The 21,593-nt window shown below is 42.7% G+C and overlaps 1 protein-coding gene across 6 annotated transcripts in view; it reads right to left on the bottom strand.

The window, feature by feature from the left end:
• The window catches only part of ELMO1 (engulfment and cell motility 1), a 538,367-nt gene that overhangs the window by 365,682 nt on the left and 151,092 nt on the right, over positions 1-21,593 (bottom strand). For all 6 annotated transcript variants that reach the window (XM_058728689.1, XM_058728687.1, XM_058728686.1 and 3 more), the window contains 2 exons: positions 8,391-8,441; positions 3,813-3,982 (listed from right to left, as the gene is read on the bottom strand). In XM_058728689.1, coding sequence (XP_058584672.1) covers positions 3,813-3,982; positions 8,391-8,441 — 221 coding nt within the window. The remainder of the gene's footprint in view (positions 1-3,812; positions 3,983-8,390; positions 8,442-21,593) is intronic.

Genomic DNA, 21,593 nt, shown 5'->3' with positions numbered 1-21,593 from the left:
TTTTTAGTAAACACTGTCCATTCCTGAAATTTCCTTCCCTGAAACCATTTCCTTGCTCAGATTGAGCTAACACTGAGAAGTTTCCTCACAACTTCATTTGCTTCCACACCTATGTCTCAAGCTTAAACTGGGAATAGAATTTCAAAATCCCACAAGGATGGAAAAATTCAATTCAGGTATTAATCACTGCATTCTGCCAAAGTGACATTCTCCATTGCTCCTTTGTTGCTAATTTTGCCCGATGGCCCCTCCTGGCACCAATGAGGGAGACCTTTAAAAGCTCAGCCTTGAGTAACGACAACCAGGTGAGTAATCTTTGAATCTCATTATAGCTCAAAGTAAAGAGAAAAATTCCAGCTGCACTTCTTCAATGTTTCCTAAAAATTTCCACAGGTCCTGCTTCACAAAACCTCTGCCTTGCCCAGCTGGAAATCTGCCCAGAAGTCATGACCAAATGCCTTCCAAATTGCAGGATCCATTTAATTTGTACAGTTTCTATTCCAAAAGTTTCCTGTTAATTAATGAATGTCTTGCTAGAAGTTTAATTGAGAAGCCAGGTTTCCTTACAAGAAAAAGGTCTTTCTCTTTTGTTTTTAATCTGAGCAGAAGACCTGAAAAATAGCTGTGCAACAAATGAGCAGCTCTAAGATGAGTCGCAGGACCCAGCAGAAGGAAGCAGGGTGCCTCCTCCCTCCATCCCCCGAAGTAGCAGGGCTTTGAACTCATATAAGATGGTGAGGAGGACACTGAAGATGATCCAGAGAGATATCATTCCTTCCCATAACATAGTGTGATGGGACAGTGTAAGAGATCAATGCAAATGAGAACTCACCCAAGATCTGGCCTTGAATCATTTGTGTGTCTGAAACCTGGCTGCATGGAACAAATCAACATGGCTTCTGGATTATAAATAATTAAAATGCTAATTACTTTAATACGCTTTTTTAAAGCAGGAATTCAATTACTGTAGTTCACATAAAGTACATTCAGTGTCAACATTCTCTCAGGTTATACGTGTGCAACATGGAGATACAATTCAGACGTGCCATCCTCAATCCTCATTCTGAGGATTAGTGTGGTTCTTTTGGGCCCCCCTAGAGGTCAAGATGGGTTACAGAGTAAGGCAATGATACAGACAATAAGTAATAATTTAGACAAGACAAATACATAGCATCAGTTTTTACTCTTTTCCTTTTCAAGCAGAAAGGGCAGTGTCCCCTTAATGAGTTTTATGGGCTAAATTGTGTCCCCTCAGAATTCATATGTTGATTCCCTGACCCCCAGCACCTCAAAATGGGACAGTATTTAGAGACAAAACCTTTAAAGAGGTGATTAAGTTAAAATGAGGCCATGAGGGTGTGTCCCAATCCAATCTGACTGGTGTCTTTATAAGCAAAGGAAATTTGGACATACAGAGAGATCCTAGAAATGAGCGCACACAGAAGAAAGATCACATGAGGGCACAGCAGGAAGGTAGCCATCTGCAAATTGAGGAGACCTCAGTGGAAACCAACGCTGCCAACACCTTGATTTCAGACTTCCAGCCCCCCTAACTAAGAGACAATAAATTTCTGTCGTTTAAGCTACCCAGTCTGTGATAATTTTGTTATGGAAGCACTAGCAAACAAATATAATGAGAAACTAAAATACTGGCGCTCCCAGCATGCATTTTTCCTCATTGTCAAAATCTATAACTGCCGCCCTTGGGGGTCTCAGAGCTCTGCCTCAACCCTCTATTCAGGGTGCAAATCACATGGACCCCTGCTTTCAGTGTATTTCACATTGTAATTGTAATTATGATCACAATTCTGCAAAATCTGGAGGCATTAACACAATAGCATTCTGAATATTCAAGAGCTTAAGCCCCTAGAGACCTAGGTCTGTGGTAGAACCGCCCAATATTAGCAGGTTACATTACAACTGGCTCTAGTACATCGCTTGTGATACATCCACGTCTGGGACTTAGGTAGTAAATGTGGGGCCACTTTTACGTTTTCACTTAACATGCCATAAATGTGGCTGAGGTTCAACCCCCCAGGGCTCACTGTCCCACCAGAAGCAGTGATGGGCATGAAGCAGGAGTGGCAGCCATGTGAAGTCGTCCACAGTCACCAGTGAAGGTGTTCATAATCCCAGCTCACACTCTGCTGCTCATTAGCCCCAAGTAATGAGGGATCTGACACACTCCACACTAGACCTCAGCCTGGAGCTTCCAACACAGACAAAAACCCTTTCTCCTTTTCCTTGGTCAAGTCTTCTGGATCCATAAACTTATTCAACTTCCCTTGAGCTGTTTCAAACTCCAGCTCCAATTTATAGTAGGCCTGCTGGGATGCTGGTAACACCCAGAATTTGAGTTTCCCCACCCTGCTGCAAGTTGATGTTCCCCCATATTTTAATGAGCAGAGCTTTAGTCCTCATTAAAAAAATAAAATGATAAAAAAATAAATAAATAAAATGATAACTGTCTACAATCAACCCTTTTTCAGATCATCCAAGCCTGTTTGCCATCTAAAAAGAATCTTTCACTAGTGCCAGTTGCAGAGACTAAATAATGCCACATGTAGGAGGAGAAGGAAGGAAGGAAGGAAGGAAGGAAGGAAGGAAGGAAGGAAGGAAGGAAGGAAGGAAGGAAGGAAGGGAAAGGGAGGGGAAAGGGACTGGAAGAGAGAGCCAAGATAGGTCTCCAATATGCACAGTCATCCATTCATTCTTTGAATCACCATGTACTGAAGAGAGATCTACATGACCCAGGCTTAAACCCCAATTCCCAGTGACATGTATTCTTTCCTAATAAATATCTATCCCAACTCTGCATATCATTAATTTAGCATACATAATTAACTGTTTTGGCATTTTCACAGGCTGTAACTTACATGCTCTAATAGTCTATGCCAGCAGCACCTGACCATATAGGAATGAGTAGCTAGCTACCTATGGACCCTACCCTGGCGTTTGGTGGTGAGGGGAGTCATCTGTCCACACATGTAAGAGCTAGCTCCCACCCGGCTCCTTACCCCCAGGTAAGGAGGCTCCTTACCCCCAATCACACCACAGAATTAAAGCCTTCCCTGAGAAGGTGAGCTCCCCAAGGAGAAATGTCCATCCCTTTCCTGATCATGATGGAACTCAAACTCCCTAAAGGCCCATTCACTGACCCCCTCTGTCAGCTGTAACTGGTCCCAGCCCTCACAAGGAATTATATCTCAGTTGAGGTCTGCCTCCATAGATTTTTTAATGGCTTGGCTCACAACTTTTTAAATTTTTTTTTTTCAACATTTTTTATTTATTTTTGGGACAGAGAGAGACAGAGCATGAACGGGGGAGGGGCAGAGAGAGACAGAGCATGAACGGGGGAGGGGCAGAGAGAGAGGAAGACACAGAATCGGAAACAGGCTCCAGGCTCCGAGCCATCAGCCCAGAGCCTGACGCGGGGCTCGAACTCACGGACCGCGAGATCGTGACCTGGCTGAAGTCGGACGCTTAACCGACTGCGCCACCCAGGCGCCCCGGCTCACAACTTTTTAAATTCTCCCAACTTCCACTCTTTATATGCAGTAAGTATTTGATAAATATTTATAGTATTTATAATTTTAAATAATTAAGCATTTCATCGTTGAAATGACAATGTTTTAAAAGATTATTCAGGGATGCTATTTTGACCTAGTTTAAGACTTTGAAACATAGATTTTGTTTTTTTTGGTCAATTTCTGGTCTTTAAAACTAGAAATTACAAGTACAAGGAAAGTAACAAATCCCCAGAATGCGGGAAAGAAGAGGACAGACTAGAAGTCTGGATAAAAGATGCTTACTCGGTGCCGCTTTCGACCATCTGCGTGAGGAGAGAGATGCCATCCAGATTTATAAACTCCTGGGCAAATGTGACATCCCGGGAGAGGCTGGCTAAGTCCTTCAGGGCTTCCAGCTTGGCATCCATACTTGACGACTGGATTCGTTCATGGAGCTGCTGGGCGTTTTGAGCCTCATTGAGGACAAAAATAAATGGAAGAGTGTTCACAGAGGAAACCACAATAGACAAAAAACTACTGTTTCATTGAGAAAGGAAGACAACAGGGCCCAGAAGCATAAGACCATGTGCATTCTATATACCAAGGGCAGTTTTCCAACCTGCATGACTCCACCTTCAAGCAATGTCTGTTAATTTAATGATGGCAATTGGTTGCCTTCTTGACAAAGCCCACGTTTCTGTCTCTTGGAAAAGTAAGAGCACAAAAACAGTAAAGCCCCTGAAAGGGAACAGGAGTGGCAGTGAGGAGGGAAAAATGGGAAAATGTTTACCTTGTAAGTAAAATTATTGTCTACAAATGACAAAAAGCTATTTGCTTAGTTAAGCCATTATGCAAATTTATACAGAACATTCGTGCATTCAGTCAATATTCTGAGCAGTAACTGCCTACACAGAGTGTTCAAAAGCTTCACTAGACATTATTTCATTAGAAATAATCTTTCCCAGTTACTGAAAATCTTCTAGCACAACACACAACAGTGCTTATAAATTTTGCTTTTCAACATGTGTTTCACAGGCATTGGCTAATTACTGCACAAATATAAAACAAAATAATTAGGAAACCAAATCAGTAGCTTCGCCTAAAATTAGACATTTTTTTAAGGCCTCTGCCCTTGGCTACTACATGCCGGACAGGGAGGAATGGAAATATATTGGATAATAACTTGCAGTTTATATTTCTCGTTCTTCCGTAAAGATTTTCACAGCTACTTTTCAGTTGGGGCAGACGGTAAGAAAAATAAAATATTAAATTTTTCTGCCTCTATTTTTGCCTAATGGAAATAACTCAACATCTGTGGCAGTTACTATTTAACTCAAAACTGCAATGGGTGAAGCAATGTACTATCCTCATATTCTCCTTCTCAGCCACTTGTTTCTCCTTTGAAACTTGTTATATTTCAGAGAAAGGGGAAGAGGAGGTATTTGTCCCCGGAAGCGACGTATCTTCTGAATGGAAACTCATTAGAACTATCAGAGGAGCCCCGTGTGGACTGTAACAGGGTTAAGATTGCAGAGTGAAGGACGGGAATCCACACAGGTACTGAGACCCCAACAGGCTCCACAGTCAAGGTCCCCTTCCTCCCTGCCCAGTTCCCCCTTCCCTGTCACCTGAAAGTAGCCCCAAGGAGAGAAGGGGACCCAGCAAGGAAACCAATGCCAACACTTCAGATGCCGAGGCAGGAATGGAACCATGCCCCCATCACTTGGTCAGAGAAGCACAGTGGTCTCCCATTGTAGTTATAACCAAAAACTGACACTTGCATCAGAAATTTTAAAAAAGGAGGAGGAGGAAGGTGGGGGAGAACCAGAACTCTCTCTACTCATTCAGTTTCCTGGATATCTGAAAAGTCACCCGAACCCTAAATCCCATGTTTTTTGGGGTTTTTTTGTTTTTTAATTTTTTTTTAACGTTTTATTTATTTTTGAGACAGAGAGAGCATGAACGGGGCAGGGGCAGAGAGAGAGGGAGACACAGAATCGGAAGCAGGCTCCAGGCTCTGAGCCATCAGCCCAGAGCCCGATGCGGGGCTCGAACTCACGGACTGCGAGATCGTGACCTGAGCTGAAGTCGGACGCTTAACCGACTGAGCCACCCAGGCACCCTAAATCCCATGTTTTTAAGAGGGAGAATGGAGAGCTGAGCAAGAATCACTTTATCTTTTAAAATCATTCAAAGATACACTTTTTTGTAAATTTTTCAAGTGCACAGACAGCACTGACATATATTTACCCCAAGCAGATCACTTTGAATTCCTCGAAAAGTACAATCTCCTCCAAGCAGGAAGCCTGCATTTATTATACAGATTATGATAATAAGGAGTACTCAAAAATTATTTCATTGTCAGTATTAATGCTAACGGTGCGTGGTACTTCTAGTACCAGTAATAAAAACATCTAAGTTACCTGGGGCTTTTTATGAGCCACTATTCTAAATACCCCCATGAAGGAATTCATTTAATCTACACAATAATCCTAACAGGTGGCTGTCCTCATCATGTTCATTGTACACAGGAAACTGAAGTGCAGACAAGTTATGTAACTTGCCCAAGGTCACACAGGTGGAATTCAGCGCAGTTGCACATTACCTAAAGCAAGAGTGTGTGCATGTGTGTGCACGCGTAAGTGTGCACATGTCGGTGTGTGTGCATTTTGTCTGGCTACAGAAGAAGTTCAGCTGAGGTAGAGGAAAGAATCAAACATTTTTATGGTATGACACCATTTGCTGATTTCTTTCTGGTGCACTAACACTTCCTGGCAAATTTGATGGAGACGGTTACATTTTTTAACATTTTTTTGTGCGTACATGAAAAGTGAAAGAGTTAGCATATGCTGACCCATATTTTTCAGTTAAACGCAAAATAATAAAAAACAATCTACTGACAGCAAGTGAAGTTTTTACAGATCCAAAATATCCCACTTAGAGTAATGCCCAGTTCTAGACCCTGTGGCTACAGCCAAATCATAAAATGCTTGTTTAAAATGAATATAGATTCCTGGACCTTGTTTCCAGGTATCATAATTCAGCTTCTCAGTAAAGGCCCAAACAACTGCATTTTTAAAGTTCCACCAATGATTCGGGTTTGGAAACCACCAGTCTTTAGAATACAGACACCAGTCTCTTGTAGGTGGACTCCATCTTATGATATCACCTTGTGCACTGGCTTTCACATCTCACCATTCACCTTGCTGGGAATGTGAAGGTCACTACCAGAAAAGCATGAGCTATCGGGACGCTGAAAAACTTTACCCTGACAAACACCTAACCTTCTTTCAAGGAGTAGCTTATGTTGTGGAAGTTTTGTTCATGCACCCATGGCAATAAAAAAGAATGAAATTCTTCTTTGGCTTAGATGTGAAAACTGAGCCTTTCTAATTCTGAGACCTAACAAGGCAAGGTGGACTCTTTCTGCCCAGCCAGCAAAATGAGTAATTGTAACAGGATAAACAGAAACTACAAAAACCAAATGAAATCACGGTCTCGAAAGGTCAAATTAACATTAATTCATGCTGACTGAGGTAAGGTCAATGCTAAGTCAGACAAAAATGTCTCAGCTCATCATGTGGCCATTGAAAAAGGAGTATGAAATATGATTTCCAGAAAGTGGAAAAGAAGGCACCAGAAGACAGTTTGGCCAACTCCCACGATGCACTCTGTGGAGCTTATCACTGTGTTTAGGTTCAAGATGTTGTTGGGTACAATGTTTAAGAGTTTTTAAGCCTCTCTAATGTAATTTTCAACCAGAAGAATGTGTGGTAGTTACAGTACCCACAATTTAAGTTTAGCCAGATGCTTTTCCCAATTTTCAAATTTATTTTTAGCCTACCACATGGCTTTGGTGGAAACTGAAAATAAGAGTTAGACACAGTTTTCATGACATATGCGGAGTGAAAATAGTAACACTTGGTGTATTTTGTGCACGATATTTTTTAGGAAAGCAATAAAATGCACTGTGAAATAATACAGTTTAAATATGCTAATGCTACTATCCAAAGAATCTGCAAGCAAGTAAGAGAGATGAAGATAAGCAACACAGCCAGCTACAGTAGTCTAAATATTCTGTAGCACTTTGTTTAGCTTTTGAAGTGTTTCATCTAGAATCAGCTGTCAATGAAACAACCTTAGTGGCAAATATTTCTCAAATTATATTATTATGAGTTGTCATAATAACTGACCAAAACTAGAAAAACGCTTAAACACTCTCTCTTTTACACACATACACACCCTGACTTTAAAGGGAGGTAATCATAGGCTGTCTTTGGTTTTGTTTGCTTTGTCCGTTGACTGAATTCGCTCAGATGGCATTAGGTGTATGTGTGGGCAGGTGGGTAAAACCAATCAGTACAACTGAGTTACCCCATCTGTAATATGAGAATTGTTGAAGTGACCACCAAACTCAAACCTTATAGTCAATTTACTTGCACTGAACCTGAAATAAAAGTTTCCTCCTCTGAAATGGGAAATACAAGGAAAGGCATTACTGCTAATCCAGGATCTGCATGTGAGGACATTCCAGACACCTTCTGTCTTGCACTAAAGTTACCCTCAAAAATTAATATCGCAGGGGCACCTGGGTAGCTCAGTCGGTTAAGTGTCCGACTTCAGCTCGGGTCGTGATCTCATGGTTCGTGGGTTCGAGCCCCACGTTGGGCTCTGTGCTGACAGCTCAGAGCCTGGAGCCTGCTTCAGATTCTATATCTCCCTCTCTCTCTGCTCCTTCCCACTCACACTCTGTCTCTCAAAAATAAATAAACATTTTTAAAAAATTTTAATAATAAATAAAAGTTAATATCCCATAATCACATATAGCAGAACTGAAGACCAAAGCATTTACTAGAAAGCTATAAACTAAAATCAACTTACAGGAGATGTGGTTAATCGAAGGATAGTGCCATTTTTTATTTCATTGCGATTCTGGAAAAGAAAAATAAAATCTTTGTAAGTCTTCAAATTTTAGAAGCTTAGTAAAGAAGAGAGAGCAAAGGCAAAAATAATCTAGTAGTGATACCATATAATAAGAATTCTTATGATTCAGTTTGTCACTTTATTCTCATAATTCTTGAGTGATTTTTAATTATTTCTACAAAGAACTTTAAACTGGGTCTCAGATGTATTAACTTTATAACAAGTCACAGACAGCATTCAGCAAAGAAGTGAGTAGAAGTCCAGAGAGTAGGAATATAGGGCCCAAGAAGAGCAAACCAAAAAAAAGCAACTTTGAAAGGTTATTTAGAAAATACAACCTAACCAGTTCTGCTAGATTAAAACACACATCTGCACAAAAACTTGTACATGAATGCTCACAAAAACATTATTCATAATAGCCAAAAGCTGGAAACAACCCAAATGTCCAGCAATTGGTGAACAAAATGTGGTATACCCATTCAACGGAATATTATTAGGCAATACAAAGAAATGCTGATACATGCTACACCATGAATGAACCCTGAAAACATTACACTAAGTGAAAGAATCCTGACACAAAGGCCACCGCTGTTATGGTTCCATTTATATGAAATGTCCACAATAGGCAAATCCACTGAGACAGAAAGCACACTGGTGGTTTCCAGGTGCTGGCAGGTGGTGGGGGCTGGGGGGAGATGAACGCTAATGGTTGCAAGGTTTCTTTTCCCAGCGATGAAAATGTTCTAAAATTGATTGTGGTGATGATTTCACAAATCTAGGAATATGTCAAAAACCACTGAATTGAGCACTTTAAATAGTGGATGTAAGGGAATGTGAATCCCATCTAAATAAAGCTACCTTTTTAAGGTTATATTAAGGAACTTGGTTTCATAACATTTGCCAGCTCTAACTGTGTGTCACCTTAGAGTGAAGAACACAGCATAAATAAGCAGAGCCCAAGTCAGTCTTTCTCCACTTGGCAAGCATGTTGGAGGTGAATGTCCTAAAGCTGTCACGTAGAATCTTTGGCATTGGAAGTAGAATCTCACTGGCAGTTTTATTTCCTGCCACCAGAGTACGCACCATTCTCAGTTTTCAGGAGGAGACCTTACGGGAGTCGCACATCCACATGCCCCACCCTGGAGCACAGAGGCCAGGAAGTTAATAAAGCGCCATGAGGATCATTCTCCTGCATCACTTAAGAGGAGCCACAATCTGGAATGTGTTCAGCCGGCACACGGAGGTGGTACAAAGCTTCTCAGGATAAGATGCCAAAAGCACACAGAACACACTCTCTCTCTCCCTCAGCCAATTCTGACTACTTATTGGAAAATGAATTTTCTAAAACGACTACCTAAAAGAAAGCAGGCCCACACTGTCTCCCAAAGAAAACCTAATCCGAACATTCATACCAAGGGCAGGATGGCCTGAAAGTCCAACTCTGTCAATTCCAGCTCAATCTAGAGCATCCGCAGGCAGACACCCTGGGCTGCCTCTGGAGAAAGCAAGCTTCTCATTATTGGAAGTGTCAGGCAAGGCCCGAATGACCACCTGGTCAGCGGGAAAGGTGAAATTAACTTCTGTCGTTTAAAAAATCTTTCAACCCTAAAATTCTATGACTCTCTGCCAAAGGAAAGAAAGACAGCAAATTCTCATTATAAAACATTAAGGAAGCTGAAAACATAGCATTCCTCTTTCTTGCTCAGGTTCTAAATGAATTGAGAAATAAGAGAGTCAGAAGATGAAAACCTAAAATATCCCCTTTACTAGTTTTTACGGAAAACAAGGCTCAGGGTAAGAACCAACAAGACAGCTAACTGGACCCTCAGATTACCTGTTGAGGTCAGACCTAAAGCAGTTTCCTTCCCAGAGAAAAAGGGGCCCACTTTATTCTTCCCAAATAACCAGTCAAGAAGAAAAAGCAGCCCTGTGAACACAAAGAGGCCGGGAGGACTTAGGATAATATTTCCTCATGGAAATTTGGAGTGAGGGTAGGGATTCCTAATAATAGCAATAAACATTTATTGAAAGGCACCGAGCTGGGGTATTTTGGGGGTTTGCTGTCATGCTTATTTAACCATCATAACAACTTTTTTTTTAAGATTTTTTTAAAACTAGTCTCTATATCCAACGTGGGGCTCCAACTCACAACCCAAGATCAAGAACTGCATGTTCCACTGACTGAGTCGACCCTCTGCCCATTTTCTCTCTGGAAAAAGACCAAGATTTTGCATTTATCCTCAGAGGGGAATTATCCTCATCAACTGGTCAATGTACATGAGAGCAAAGGAGTAAGCATGGTATCAGCAAACGCCCTGCAGGTTCTCAGGGGTTCCCTGTGAGGCCCACAGTACAGGACCCTAGGTGGGGGTATGACTGGGGTAAAAGTAAGCAGCTGGCCCCCAGGTTGACTCCTGCAATGTTGGCTCCTGACTTTTGGGGATCTAAGTATGAGTTCTTTAAAGAAAGGGTCTTGAGCACTGTGTGTTTAAACCAAAAGCAGCATCAAAACCACCGACAGGAGGAGCTGGGTTCAAATTCCCCAACTTGTGCTCAGTGCGAGGTCCTTAACCACACGGATGTAAGTCTTCTCTTCCCTAAAGTAGGGAGAGCGAACCATTGCATGGGGAACAAACAGTAAGAACAAGAGGTGATAAATGCGCTGAGCCCAGCCTAGAAGTGGCTCAAAAATGAGAGGGACAGCCACCATTAACTAGAGAGCAGCTCTCATCCCTGTGCCTCTGTCTTCTCGGCTAGCAGTTCATTTGCCTTCTGGCTTTTCCTTTCCTCTGAAAAAAAATGTGTTTCTAATCAGTGTTTTGCATTTTGGAATAAAAGAAGATAAGGGGAAGAGCTATTAAATTTGCATTAAGAATGTTAAGGTCCTGGGGCACCTGGGAGGCTCAGTCGGTTAAGGACCCAACTGTCGATTTCAACTCAGGTCATGATCTCACAGTTCGTGAGTCTGAGCACAGAGCCTGCTTGCGATTCTCTCACTCCCCCTCTCTCTCTGCCCCTCCCCTGTTTGCTCTCTCTCTCTCAAAATAAATAAACATTAAAAAAGTTATTTTAAGTGTTAAGGTCCTGTCAGAAAGGTAGATGAGACTCAAAGAGAAAGGCAGTACAGACAGACCTGTGCTTCAGAGGCTGTGTTCTATCAGGAAAATCAACTGGATGACACCTCTTCGACCACAGGCTGATGCCACCTTCCACTCTCCAAAGAATGTAAAGTTGGTCAGCAAAGGAAAAGGCTTATGCTTTCTCTGATTCTATACATTTCATCCAGGCAACGTAGAGCATCACTTAAGAGTGGGGTCTCCAGGGGCGCCTGGGTGGCTCAGTCGGTTGAGTGTCCAACTCTTGATTTCGGTTGAGCATCCGACTCTTGATTTCAGCTCAGGTCATGGTCTCATGTTTGTGGGATTGAGCCCCACGTTGGGCTCCGTGTTGTCAGTGATCCCTACTTGGGATTCTCTCTCTCCCTCTCCCTCTGCCCTTCCCCATTTGTACTCTCTCTCTCAAAATAAATAAACATTTTTTAAAAAGTGGGGTCTCCTTGGGGCACCCCAGTGGCTCAGTTGGTTGGGCATCTGACTTTGGCTCAGGTCACGATCTCACAGTTCATGAGTTCGAGTCCCACATCAGGCTCTGAGCTATCAGCTGGCACGTTAAGGTCCAGCTATCAGTTCAGAGCCTGGAGCCTGCTTCGGATTCTGTGTGTGTGTGTGTCTCTCTCTCTCTGCCCCTCCCCCTTCTCAAAAATAAACATTAAAAAAAAAAGAGTCTAGGATGCACAAAGAGAGTAAAGATATGACACTTACAAGGTAGACTGGCCTTTAGCCACTTAAAGAGGGAGGGGCAGGCATACATGAGGTGAAATTCTGGCTCTGATTTGCAGTTTGTGAATGTGTCCTGTCTCTGCAGTGGCCAGTTTGACAGTATGGTAGCCATATTTGTGTTTAATGTTTCTAGTTCATAAATTAAGAAGAAATCACAAAGCTCATGCTTTGGGAACAAAAGTGTATGTCTTCCTTCATTAGAAAAGAGTGAATTTCCTTACAGGAATTTCCTAAAAGGCTCGTAAACTCTTCAGTGGAAAACATCAACTGTTTGCATCCAAAGATTCTTTGAATCCCTCAACTGGAAAATCTCTGCTGTTAACACCTAATCTGGACTGCCATACCATATCCATACATGCTTTGAAAGATCGGCCTAAATCAAATTCCAATTCTCAAGAAATCCTGATATTACCTTCTATGATAGTCTTTTGATATATCAACTTGACTAGTCTGCTCTCCCGAATTATTCAATCAAATATGCATCTAGGTAGTGTTACTGTAAAGGTATTTTGCAGGTGTGGTTAAAGTTGATAATCAGTTAACTTTAAGTAGGAGAGATTATCCAAGATAATCTGGGTGGGCCTGATTCCATAAATTGAAAGGCCTTAAATTCTACCAGTGAACAGCAGATTCAACTTTTACCCCAGAGTTCCAGCCTCCTCTTCCTGAAAGCATGCCCTATGCATTTTGGATTTGCCTATCCAGTCCCCACAATCACGTAAGCCAACTGCTTGCAATAAACCTCTTTGCACATATCTCCCACTGGTTCTGCATCTCTTGTTGAACCCTGACCAATACGCCTGCACCTGCCGAGACATTGCCCAAGCTTTGCATGGCTGTGTTTTCCCTTTACCACAGACAGTGAGCAATATACTGGCCAGCTTTGTTTCATCAACAGGTTGTACTGGTGATCCCTGGAGAGCAGCTTCCAATGGGACCAATCCAGCAGCATTCAACCAGGTCAGGGTCACTTTCCCAGGCTAGCCAAGGAATAACACCACTAAATGACATATAAAAGCATGTGAGGAAGAAAAGAAAACAATGGACCAACCTCCTCCCGCCCCCAAACAGAGAGGGGCATTCTGCAAAAATGAAGAATGTATCCATCGAGTCACAGGCCGAGACACTGCCCCCTGCCCCTCTCTGAGAAATCAGTCTTCAATCCTCCATTTTTTTGTATGACCGTCATATCATCTCTTTTAGAGTCACCATAAGGGCACATTAAAATACTGGTTTCTAGGGCTCCTGTTCCCTAGCCACTTTCTCAGGGATGCTCATTTTCGCTATAATCCTAAGTAACTCTGAGGCGCAATAGTTTAGAATCATCCCAGTCTAATCCGCAAGAACACCCAGCACATTCAGACTAAGTATTGTGAATTTCAAGGAAATAGAGTCTGAGGCAAACAAGACTAATGCCAGCACCTCAAAAATGAAGAGAAAAGAGGCAGCCAGAACATTTGTGCAGTGAAATGTCCCAACTGCACACAGTGTACGAGAAGAAGTGGCCCAGTGAAAGCCAGCTAAAGCCCCACTGTCATATTTACTCATGCCCAGCAGTTCCTGACTGTACTAGCCCCTGACATTCACAGGCGTCTCGATAGGATGTCTTTGTATTTCTTCACAGAACTAGCTCAGCGACTCAGTCTCTGTGTGGGTTGGATAATAAGATCCTGCTGAAAAATGTCACTGTTCTCCTATTTTTCCCTCTGAAATTTGTTTTTCTCAGTATGCCAACTTTCTATCTAGCCAGACAAATTAAGAATTATTCCCTGGTCAAAAAGCAAGGAAAGAGAAGGTCAGAGGGGGAGAGGGCGCTTACGACCCCAAAAAGCCAGACTCCTGGAGGGCAGGCAGCTCCGGGGTCTTTTTTTCCTCTGGCTCCCTCTCTCCTCCTCTCTCCTTGTCTGCTTCTCTCTCTCTCTCCAGATGTGACAGGGCCCTTACTTTGGATGTATTACTACTAAATAATGCTGTTTTTCACCTCCATTACTCAATCATCACAAACACTGATTTTGCATGTAAACCTGACCCTTTTTGTCCTTTATGTGTCCATTTGAGTGATCTTCAAATCTTCAGGCTGAAGGAATAACTGAGGACAGTACATGATATTCCGGTTGCTAGGTTACGCAGCAATGCCTCCAGACAGAGGACTACGGGTCTAACATTTGAGGAGCGATGTTAGAAATACCCTAAAATAAAAATATGAACCTCCAAAAACAGGAAAAAAAAGAAGGCTGGGAGGCGGGGGTGAGGTAGAAAGATGAGAATGTGTGGCAAACTGTGGTAAATGCACATTCACCGTAATTCCCATTGTGGCCTTCCCCAGGTTCGTTTACCATCAGAGACCATGTCCCCATCATCCCCAGACAGCTTGAGCAATTCATCTTCACCCATTAATCGAAGGATCTGGGCTTGACTTCTTGTCCACTCTATTTTCCTGCCCCTAACTCGATTCTATTCTCAGTTGTTTTTCTTCCATCGCTTTCCTTTTCACAGAACACAGGCATCCTTTACACAATTCCCAACATCAAGAGAAGACGGAACGAGGCAGGTATAAAGGAAGATATCTGCTAACTACCTATTTGTGATGTGTAAACACAGACCACGGAGGGAGGCCGAGGGCATGCTGCACAGGAATGGTTTGCTCTCTTTCCATATGTAATGAGACTCGGGGTAAAATGAGCGGAGAGCTGCAGGTAGACAGCTTGCAGGGGCCCAGGGAGTCTCCCGGGATGTCGTGAACCCCAGGGGAAGAACATGGGGAGAATGCTGGTCCCCCTCAGCATTTTAATCAACCACTTGTAGAAGACAGAGATGAAGAACAGTATGTTTTTCTGCAGAAGAACATGCTGTCTTACCTTAAAGGAACAAGCACTATTAGATGTTCACTCTTGATGAAAAACAGGCACCCTTTTTTTGCTTGCTTCCTCAGCCAAGTTCACATGGTAGGAGTGAGCACACACCTATCTTGGTGTCCAGGCCCAGGGACCAAAAGCTCAAGGTTGGACCCAATCCATATCCAGGTCTCCCTGACACCCTAGGATAAGAATTGACTGAGTACAATTTGCTAAGAAATAATGGAAGGTCATTATTTAGAGATGAGTCTTAGACTCAACCTTGAAGTCAGAGTAGGCAGCCCCCTTGAGCACAGAAGCTGAGGGGGACAATTTTAGCAATCCAGACAGCGGGATCAGCACCAGCAATGGCATAGTGTGGTCATCTGAGGAATGAGGACATGTATTAAGAAAATCTCTCTCTCTCATTACAGACCCTGGGAGAACAGTAATGTCACGAGCATGATGGACCAACAGGGGTCTGGGAGCCTAGAAAGTGCAGTAGACCACAAGGAAGGAAGCCCAGGTTGGGCCTGAGCCAGCTAACTTCCCATGTGACCTTGGGCAAGTCGATCGGCTTCAGTTTCCTCATCAACAGAATGGAGGCAAGGGGCCCAGCACCAAAGGTCAATTCTCTTCTCTTTTATTCTCAGTACAACAAAGAGGAAACATTTAAGGTTTCTGAGCAAAATTACTGATTATGATGAAGGGAATGCTTCAGAGAAATGAATCTGTCAGCAGCAGTGAAGTGGAGTAGAAAGGAAGTAAGTTAAGGAGGTTGGCTGAGGTGATGAAGGATTCTAGCAACACACTTCTAACTACGATCACTGCAGGGCTTGGCACTTAACTGAGTCAGCCCGCAGGCTCCAGCCCCAGGCCCACCTGCCCTGAGCGTCTCCAGTCTCCAAGTTCACAATCTGATACAAGAACCCAGATCTGAAAAGCTAGTAAAAAGTTCTATGATAAAAATTTATGCCTTTCCTCACATGCATAACTTGAAGGAGAGTAAATATGGCCCAATTTTTGGTGGGTGATTTTGTAATGTTTAACAAAAGCCTTAAAAATGTTCAAAATCAAATTCTAAGAATTTGTCCTACAGAAACATCAGAGGTACCGACATCTTACAAGGGCTGTCTAAGGCAGTATTAGTCATAATGGAGAAAAAAAAAAAAACTAAAAGCAAATCCAGTGCATTATTTATTGTTTCTTATCTCAAAGCCCAGCTTTCTTGGCCCCACTTTGGAATACAAGAGCTACACCCAAGCATTCCCCTTTGCCACCTGACAGAATGTGAAGCTTCACCAGTGGAGGGCACTGGAATGATCCTGCCTGGTCAGAAAAAGGCTGCTGGCTTTCCATCCACCACCATGATTCTTATTATTTGATGTGCAAGTCCTCAGGCCTCCTGCCCTACTCCGCCTACAGAGGCCACTTCTAAGTCACTCTGCCTACTACAGACTCCTTTCTATAGTCCAACACAGGTGTGTATCCTTCACCTTGGTGGTGATGTCCCTGTGGCAGCCATGCTCTCTTCGAAGAGCCTTGGGGAGGGGGGCAGTTCCCTCTCTTGGGCTTTAGTTCTCAAACTGCCCACTCCTCAGACTAAAGGCCACAGCTGGTTTGCTGCAACTGCTTCTTCAGCATCCTCTTTTACCCCTTTCCTCGCAGTTAACCAGTTCCTACAAGGAACCATTTTTTAAAATAAAATGCTCCTGTTCAAATAATGGTATGGTGTCTATACCCTGACTGATACACAAAGTCTTCCAAAGGTTCCCTAATATGAAGGAAAATTGAAATAAATATAGTTAAGCAGCCCAATTATACATAACACAGCCATTAAAGGGCTGGTATAAAAAAATGTTTAATAACATCAGAACATGTCACATTGCATTGTGCAGCGAAAAATGTAGGTTGCAAAACAGTATTGTAACATGAGTCCAAATTGTTGGAATATAACGTGTGTGTATACACCAAAAAAATACCAGTGCCCATGTGTAGATAACTACAGGAACAATGTTCCTCGTGTGCAACAGATGAAAAAAGGAAAGAGAGCAGGAAAAATGTCTGATATTGTGGGTATTTGCCCAACCCAGCTAATGAAGATTGTCTACGTTTCTGCAGGAGAAAGCGACCTCCCTGGTTTTGACAGAAGGAACCAGCAAAGCTGGAGTGAACCACATGAAACAGCCTTTCCCCTGCAGTCGTGTTTTATCATCCATTTGAGACAGAGACTTGATTCCCCAGCCCCTCTCCACTGCCATCAATTTTAACTTAGCCCCCAATTAAATGTCACATTGCACATGTTTAAACCTAGGTTACAATGTTGCTGGCAAGTTAGAGCCTGTGGCCTCAGAAACCCACAAAGTGCTGGAGAGGAGAGCTGCACTTACAGGAAAGAAGCTCATGCTTGCAAAACATACACATTTAAAAGGCCACTCCAAGGGCCCTGGCAGGGATCACCAAGAATGCCGCTACAGCAGTGAAAATGCCAACTCCACAGCTGACTCTAGCCAAAGCCAATGCAAACAACAGACTATGGAGGGAGAACAAGACGGACACCTCTGTAGCAGAGAGCTATGGAACAAAGTGGGATGGAAACATCAGAGAGGGAGAAATGAACAAGCTCGCTGGCTGGCATCAAAGAGACAGCACGGTGTCACATGGTATCCCAAAAGTAACCTGCTGCTGTGGTGTGACCCACCTATGCACTGGTATCTGAAGGGCCTGACTCAAAGCGTGGCTTCGCCACTAACAGCTTTGTCTCCTTGGGCATTTGGCACAGCACCTGGCACATAGCTGGTGCTCAGTGAAATTCGGTAAATGAGCTACACGTACATGACAACATCTCTGGACCTCCCTCGCTGCCACACGAAGACAGTCATACCTAGACTAAATGGTATTGCTGTGGGGATTAAATTAGTGCTAACAACGCCTCGGTCTGGCACACAGAATGGATGCAACACATCATTCGTAAGAAGGGGCAGCTTCGCTACTGAGCACCAAAAATATGGAAAATCTGCCTGACAAAGAAGACGGAAGAGGATCTGAGGCAAAGGGAACACAGGTCAGGGCCATTTTGTTCACCTGCCTTGAGACATCGCAGTACAGCGATTCTTTTTCTTTTCTGTTTTTCCCCATGATCGTGGATGTGTTAGCAGTCGGGTGGAGCCTATGGATGTTTTCTCTGAATAAGGTCTTTAAATGCAGAAATAAAATGCATACGCTTGCAAAAAAAACCCAATAGTTATGCAAATATTTTTTAAATTGTATCATAGTAACATATATGCTGCTTTATCAATGTAGTTATCAGCAACTTTCTCCAGAAATTGCCAGATCGTACATATTTTAAGCATTGCAGGCCGGAAGGGCTGCAACAATGATACATAAATAAATGGGCACAGCTGTGTTCCAATAAATTTTATTTACAAAAACAGGTGGCAGCCTGGATTCCACCCAAAGGCTATAGTTTGTTGATCCCTGTATTAATGCATGAAATAACAAGATACATTACAAGGTCTAATAACCACCATAATTTCTAATTAAGTGTAATGATCATAAATTATATGTTGAAGAAGCTGTAATAACAGTGATAAATGGAAATATCTATGATTTCTACTGGTAACATTGGCACAGATACTGCTTTACCACTGTGGCTTCTTGCCTATATTCATGACTAAAATAATGCAAAATTTATATTTTCACAGAGTTGTAACTTTCTTTCTGCATAAGTTCATGGACTCCAGGTTAAAACGGTGGTTTTCCACTGTACTTTAGAAGAAAATTCAAATACCTACTATGCTTTAAAAGACTCAGCTGGATGTGGCCCCAGCCAACCTTTCCAATCCCATCCGATCTACTTCCCACCCCCAGCTCACTATCCCTATCACACCAAGTCCTTCATGCTTCAGGGCCTTCACACTGGCTATTCCTTTTCCTGCAATGCTATGATCTGCCTCCTTATGATCCACAAGTCTTGGCTCAAATGTCTCCTCTTTAGAGAGACATTCTTGATGCCTTATGGCAATCTCGGCCAAGGCCCACAGATGGACATCCAGGGCCTTGCAGGGAGATCCAGATTGCCCTGGAGCTGGCTTGACCCCATGAAGAAGACCCAGAACCAAGACAGTAACCCTGGGTAGCAGAAATCCTTACAGGAGAATTACTGCTTAGAGAGGAGGCATAAGTTTTCTTCTCGGGGCTCATGTGTTAGAAGAAGAAAGGTCCAAAGCTCCTTATTCTGGAAACCACATCCACACTGCTGTAGTTGTATTTCGTTTTTATCTGGTTATTTGTTAACTTGAGCCAAGCCAAATCATATTTCTGACCTGTTCTGGAACTTATATTCTACAGCTGGCCTAGCAGGCTGAACCTCAACTGTAACACCTACCACACTCTGCCCCCATATGTGTATCACAGTACGTTACTCACTTCCTTCATACCACATACCCCAATCTCAAAATAAATACCTTGTTTGTTTTTTAAAAATTTCTCGTCTGTGTCCACACACACAAGAACATATGCAAGAGAAGAGTGGGAATCTTCACATTTTATCATCATCAGTGCCTAAAACAGTGCCTGGTAGGTGAAACGTGTTCAATAAATACTTTTTAAGTGAATGGAATGGATATTTTAATCACAATTGAGAGTAAGAGCCAGAATATATTTGTAAACTAAAGCTAACTGCCCATTTATGTCTTCAAAGACAGACATACAGTCCCTTTCTTCCTTGTGCAATGCAAATAAATTTCAAACTATCTTTCCTTTCCTTCCCTATTCTATCTACAACCTTCTGTCCACAAGAGGATATTTATTTCATGCCTACTATGAGGCACATGTATCATTAAGCATTTTTTTAAAACAGAGAATTGACACGTATTTGCTCGTGTTCCAGTACCAATCCATGTGTCCGCAACGGTGTCCTGAATGGAAATGAGCCATATTCCACCACACTGGTCACCTGGGCCACAGTACCAGGCTGCCCAGGCACAGGAGCAAGGTCACAACAGCCCTGAAGCTCTCCAACACCCAAGCTCTGCAGCTCATGAGGCCGTCCAGAAGCACTCCCAGAAATCCACCTGCTCCTGCCCTATGGGGAAGGGCCCCGTTAAGAGAAGAGGTGGGATGGATGCCCGAGGAAGGCAGGCTGCGGATTCAGTGCGGGAGACAAAGTACCCAACAGTGCACACAAAACAAAGAATGGGCTTCAGTGGACATCCACAAGAGTCTGCTTCATGCCATCCTCTCTTCCCTCCCTCCTTGCACCAGGAGGGAAATCAGAGTTTATTTTATTTTCTTTTAATTTTAACGTTTATTTATTTTTGAGAGACAGAGAGAGACAGAGCACAAGGAGGAGAGGGAGACACAGAATCCGAAGCAGGCTCCAGGCTCTGAGCTGTCAGCATAGAGCCCGATGCGGGGTTTGAACCCACAAATCGTGAGATCATGACCTGAGCCAAAGTCAGTCACCCAACCGGACTGAGCCACCCAGGTGCCCCGCGAAATCAGAGTTTAAACAGAGTCTTCTAGAGGAGTTAGTAGGGATAACAGATGCAAGGGGCAGGAAGTAAACAGTCAAAACTTTTAAAGTTTTACAAACTCATCTGCATTTGAGCTTTCCTCTGCCTTTTTTCACTAGAGCACCCACACTGCACTCAGACATCCAGGCCTTGTCTCCAGAAGCTGTCTGTCTTGTCAGGGTAGGCAAGGGAACTAACTCTACCTTCGTGGAAAGCACTCATGACATAGTCAGCAATAACAAGACTGTGCAAATTCAGTTAAATAGGGCTTTTTTCTTAAGAGTTGATCCAAAGATAATTGCCAAAGAAAGCATTTATTTTATAGACTTATTTTCTGGTGTAAGTATGTCCAATCCAGATGAACTAACTAATTGGTATGAAGGGACAACTACTTGGTGAATTAAATAAATGCCTTTTTCACATAGAGACTTGATAACAAGGTTTTGGGTTTTTTACTATAAAAAGATCCTGTGAAATAAGATGACATATATCATAGAAACAGCAGCTGATTTAAAAAGCCATTTACAACATGGCTTTTAGCAAAAGGTAAAGGTATAAATAAAACTGAGAAAATCCAGGCTGTACAATTAGTCATAGACAATCATATTCAAGTTACCTCCTTTCTTGGACACTTAATTTTGTTTATTAAAAAAAAAATGGGAGGGGCGCCTGGGTGGCGCAGTCGGTTAAGCGTCCGACTTCAGCCAGGTCACGATCTCGCGGTCCGTGAGTTCGAGCCCCGCGTCGGGCTCTGGGCTGATGGCTCGGAGCCTGGAGCCTGTTTCCGATTCTGTGTCTCCCTCTCTCTCTGCCCCTCCCCCGTTCATGCTCTGTCTCTCTCTGTCCCAAAAATAAATAAAAAACGTTGAAAAAATAAATAAATAAAATTAAAAAAAAAATGGGAAATACACTAACTGATAAATACATGCCAATGTTTGTAGAAATTAATTAAACTCAACAGAATGACTTGTA

The sequence above is a fragment of the Neofelis nebulosa genome, chromosome 4 (assembly GCF_028018385.1).
Source record: "Neofelis nebulosa isolate mNeoNeb1 chromosome 4, mNeoNeb1.pri, whole genome shotgun sequence".
NCBI lineage: Eukaryota > Metazoa > Chordata > Mammalia > Carnivora > Felidae > Neofelis > Neofelis nebulosa.
Note: the sequence above shows the minus strand (reverse complement) of the source record. Positions and strands in the feature narration are given on the sequence as shown.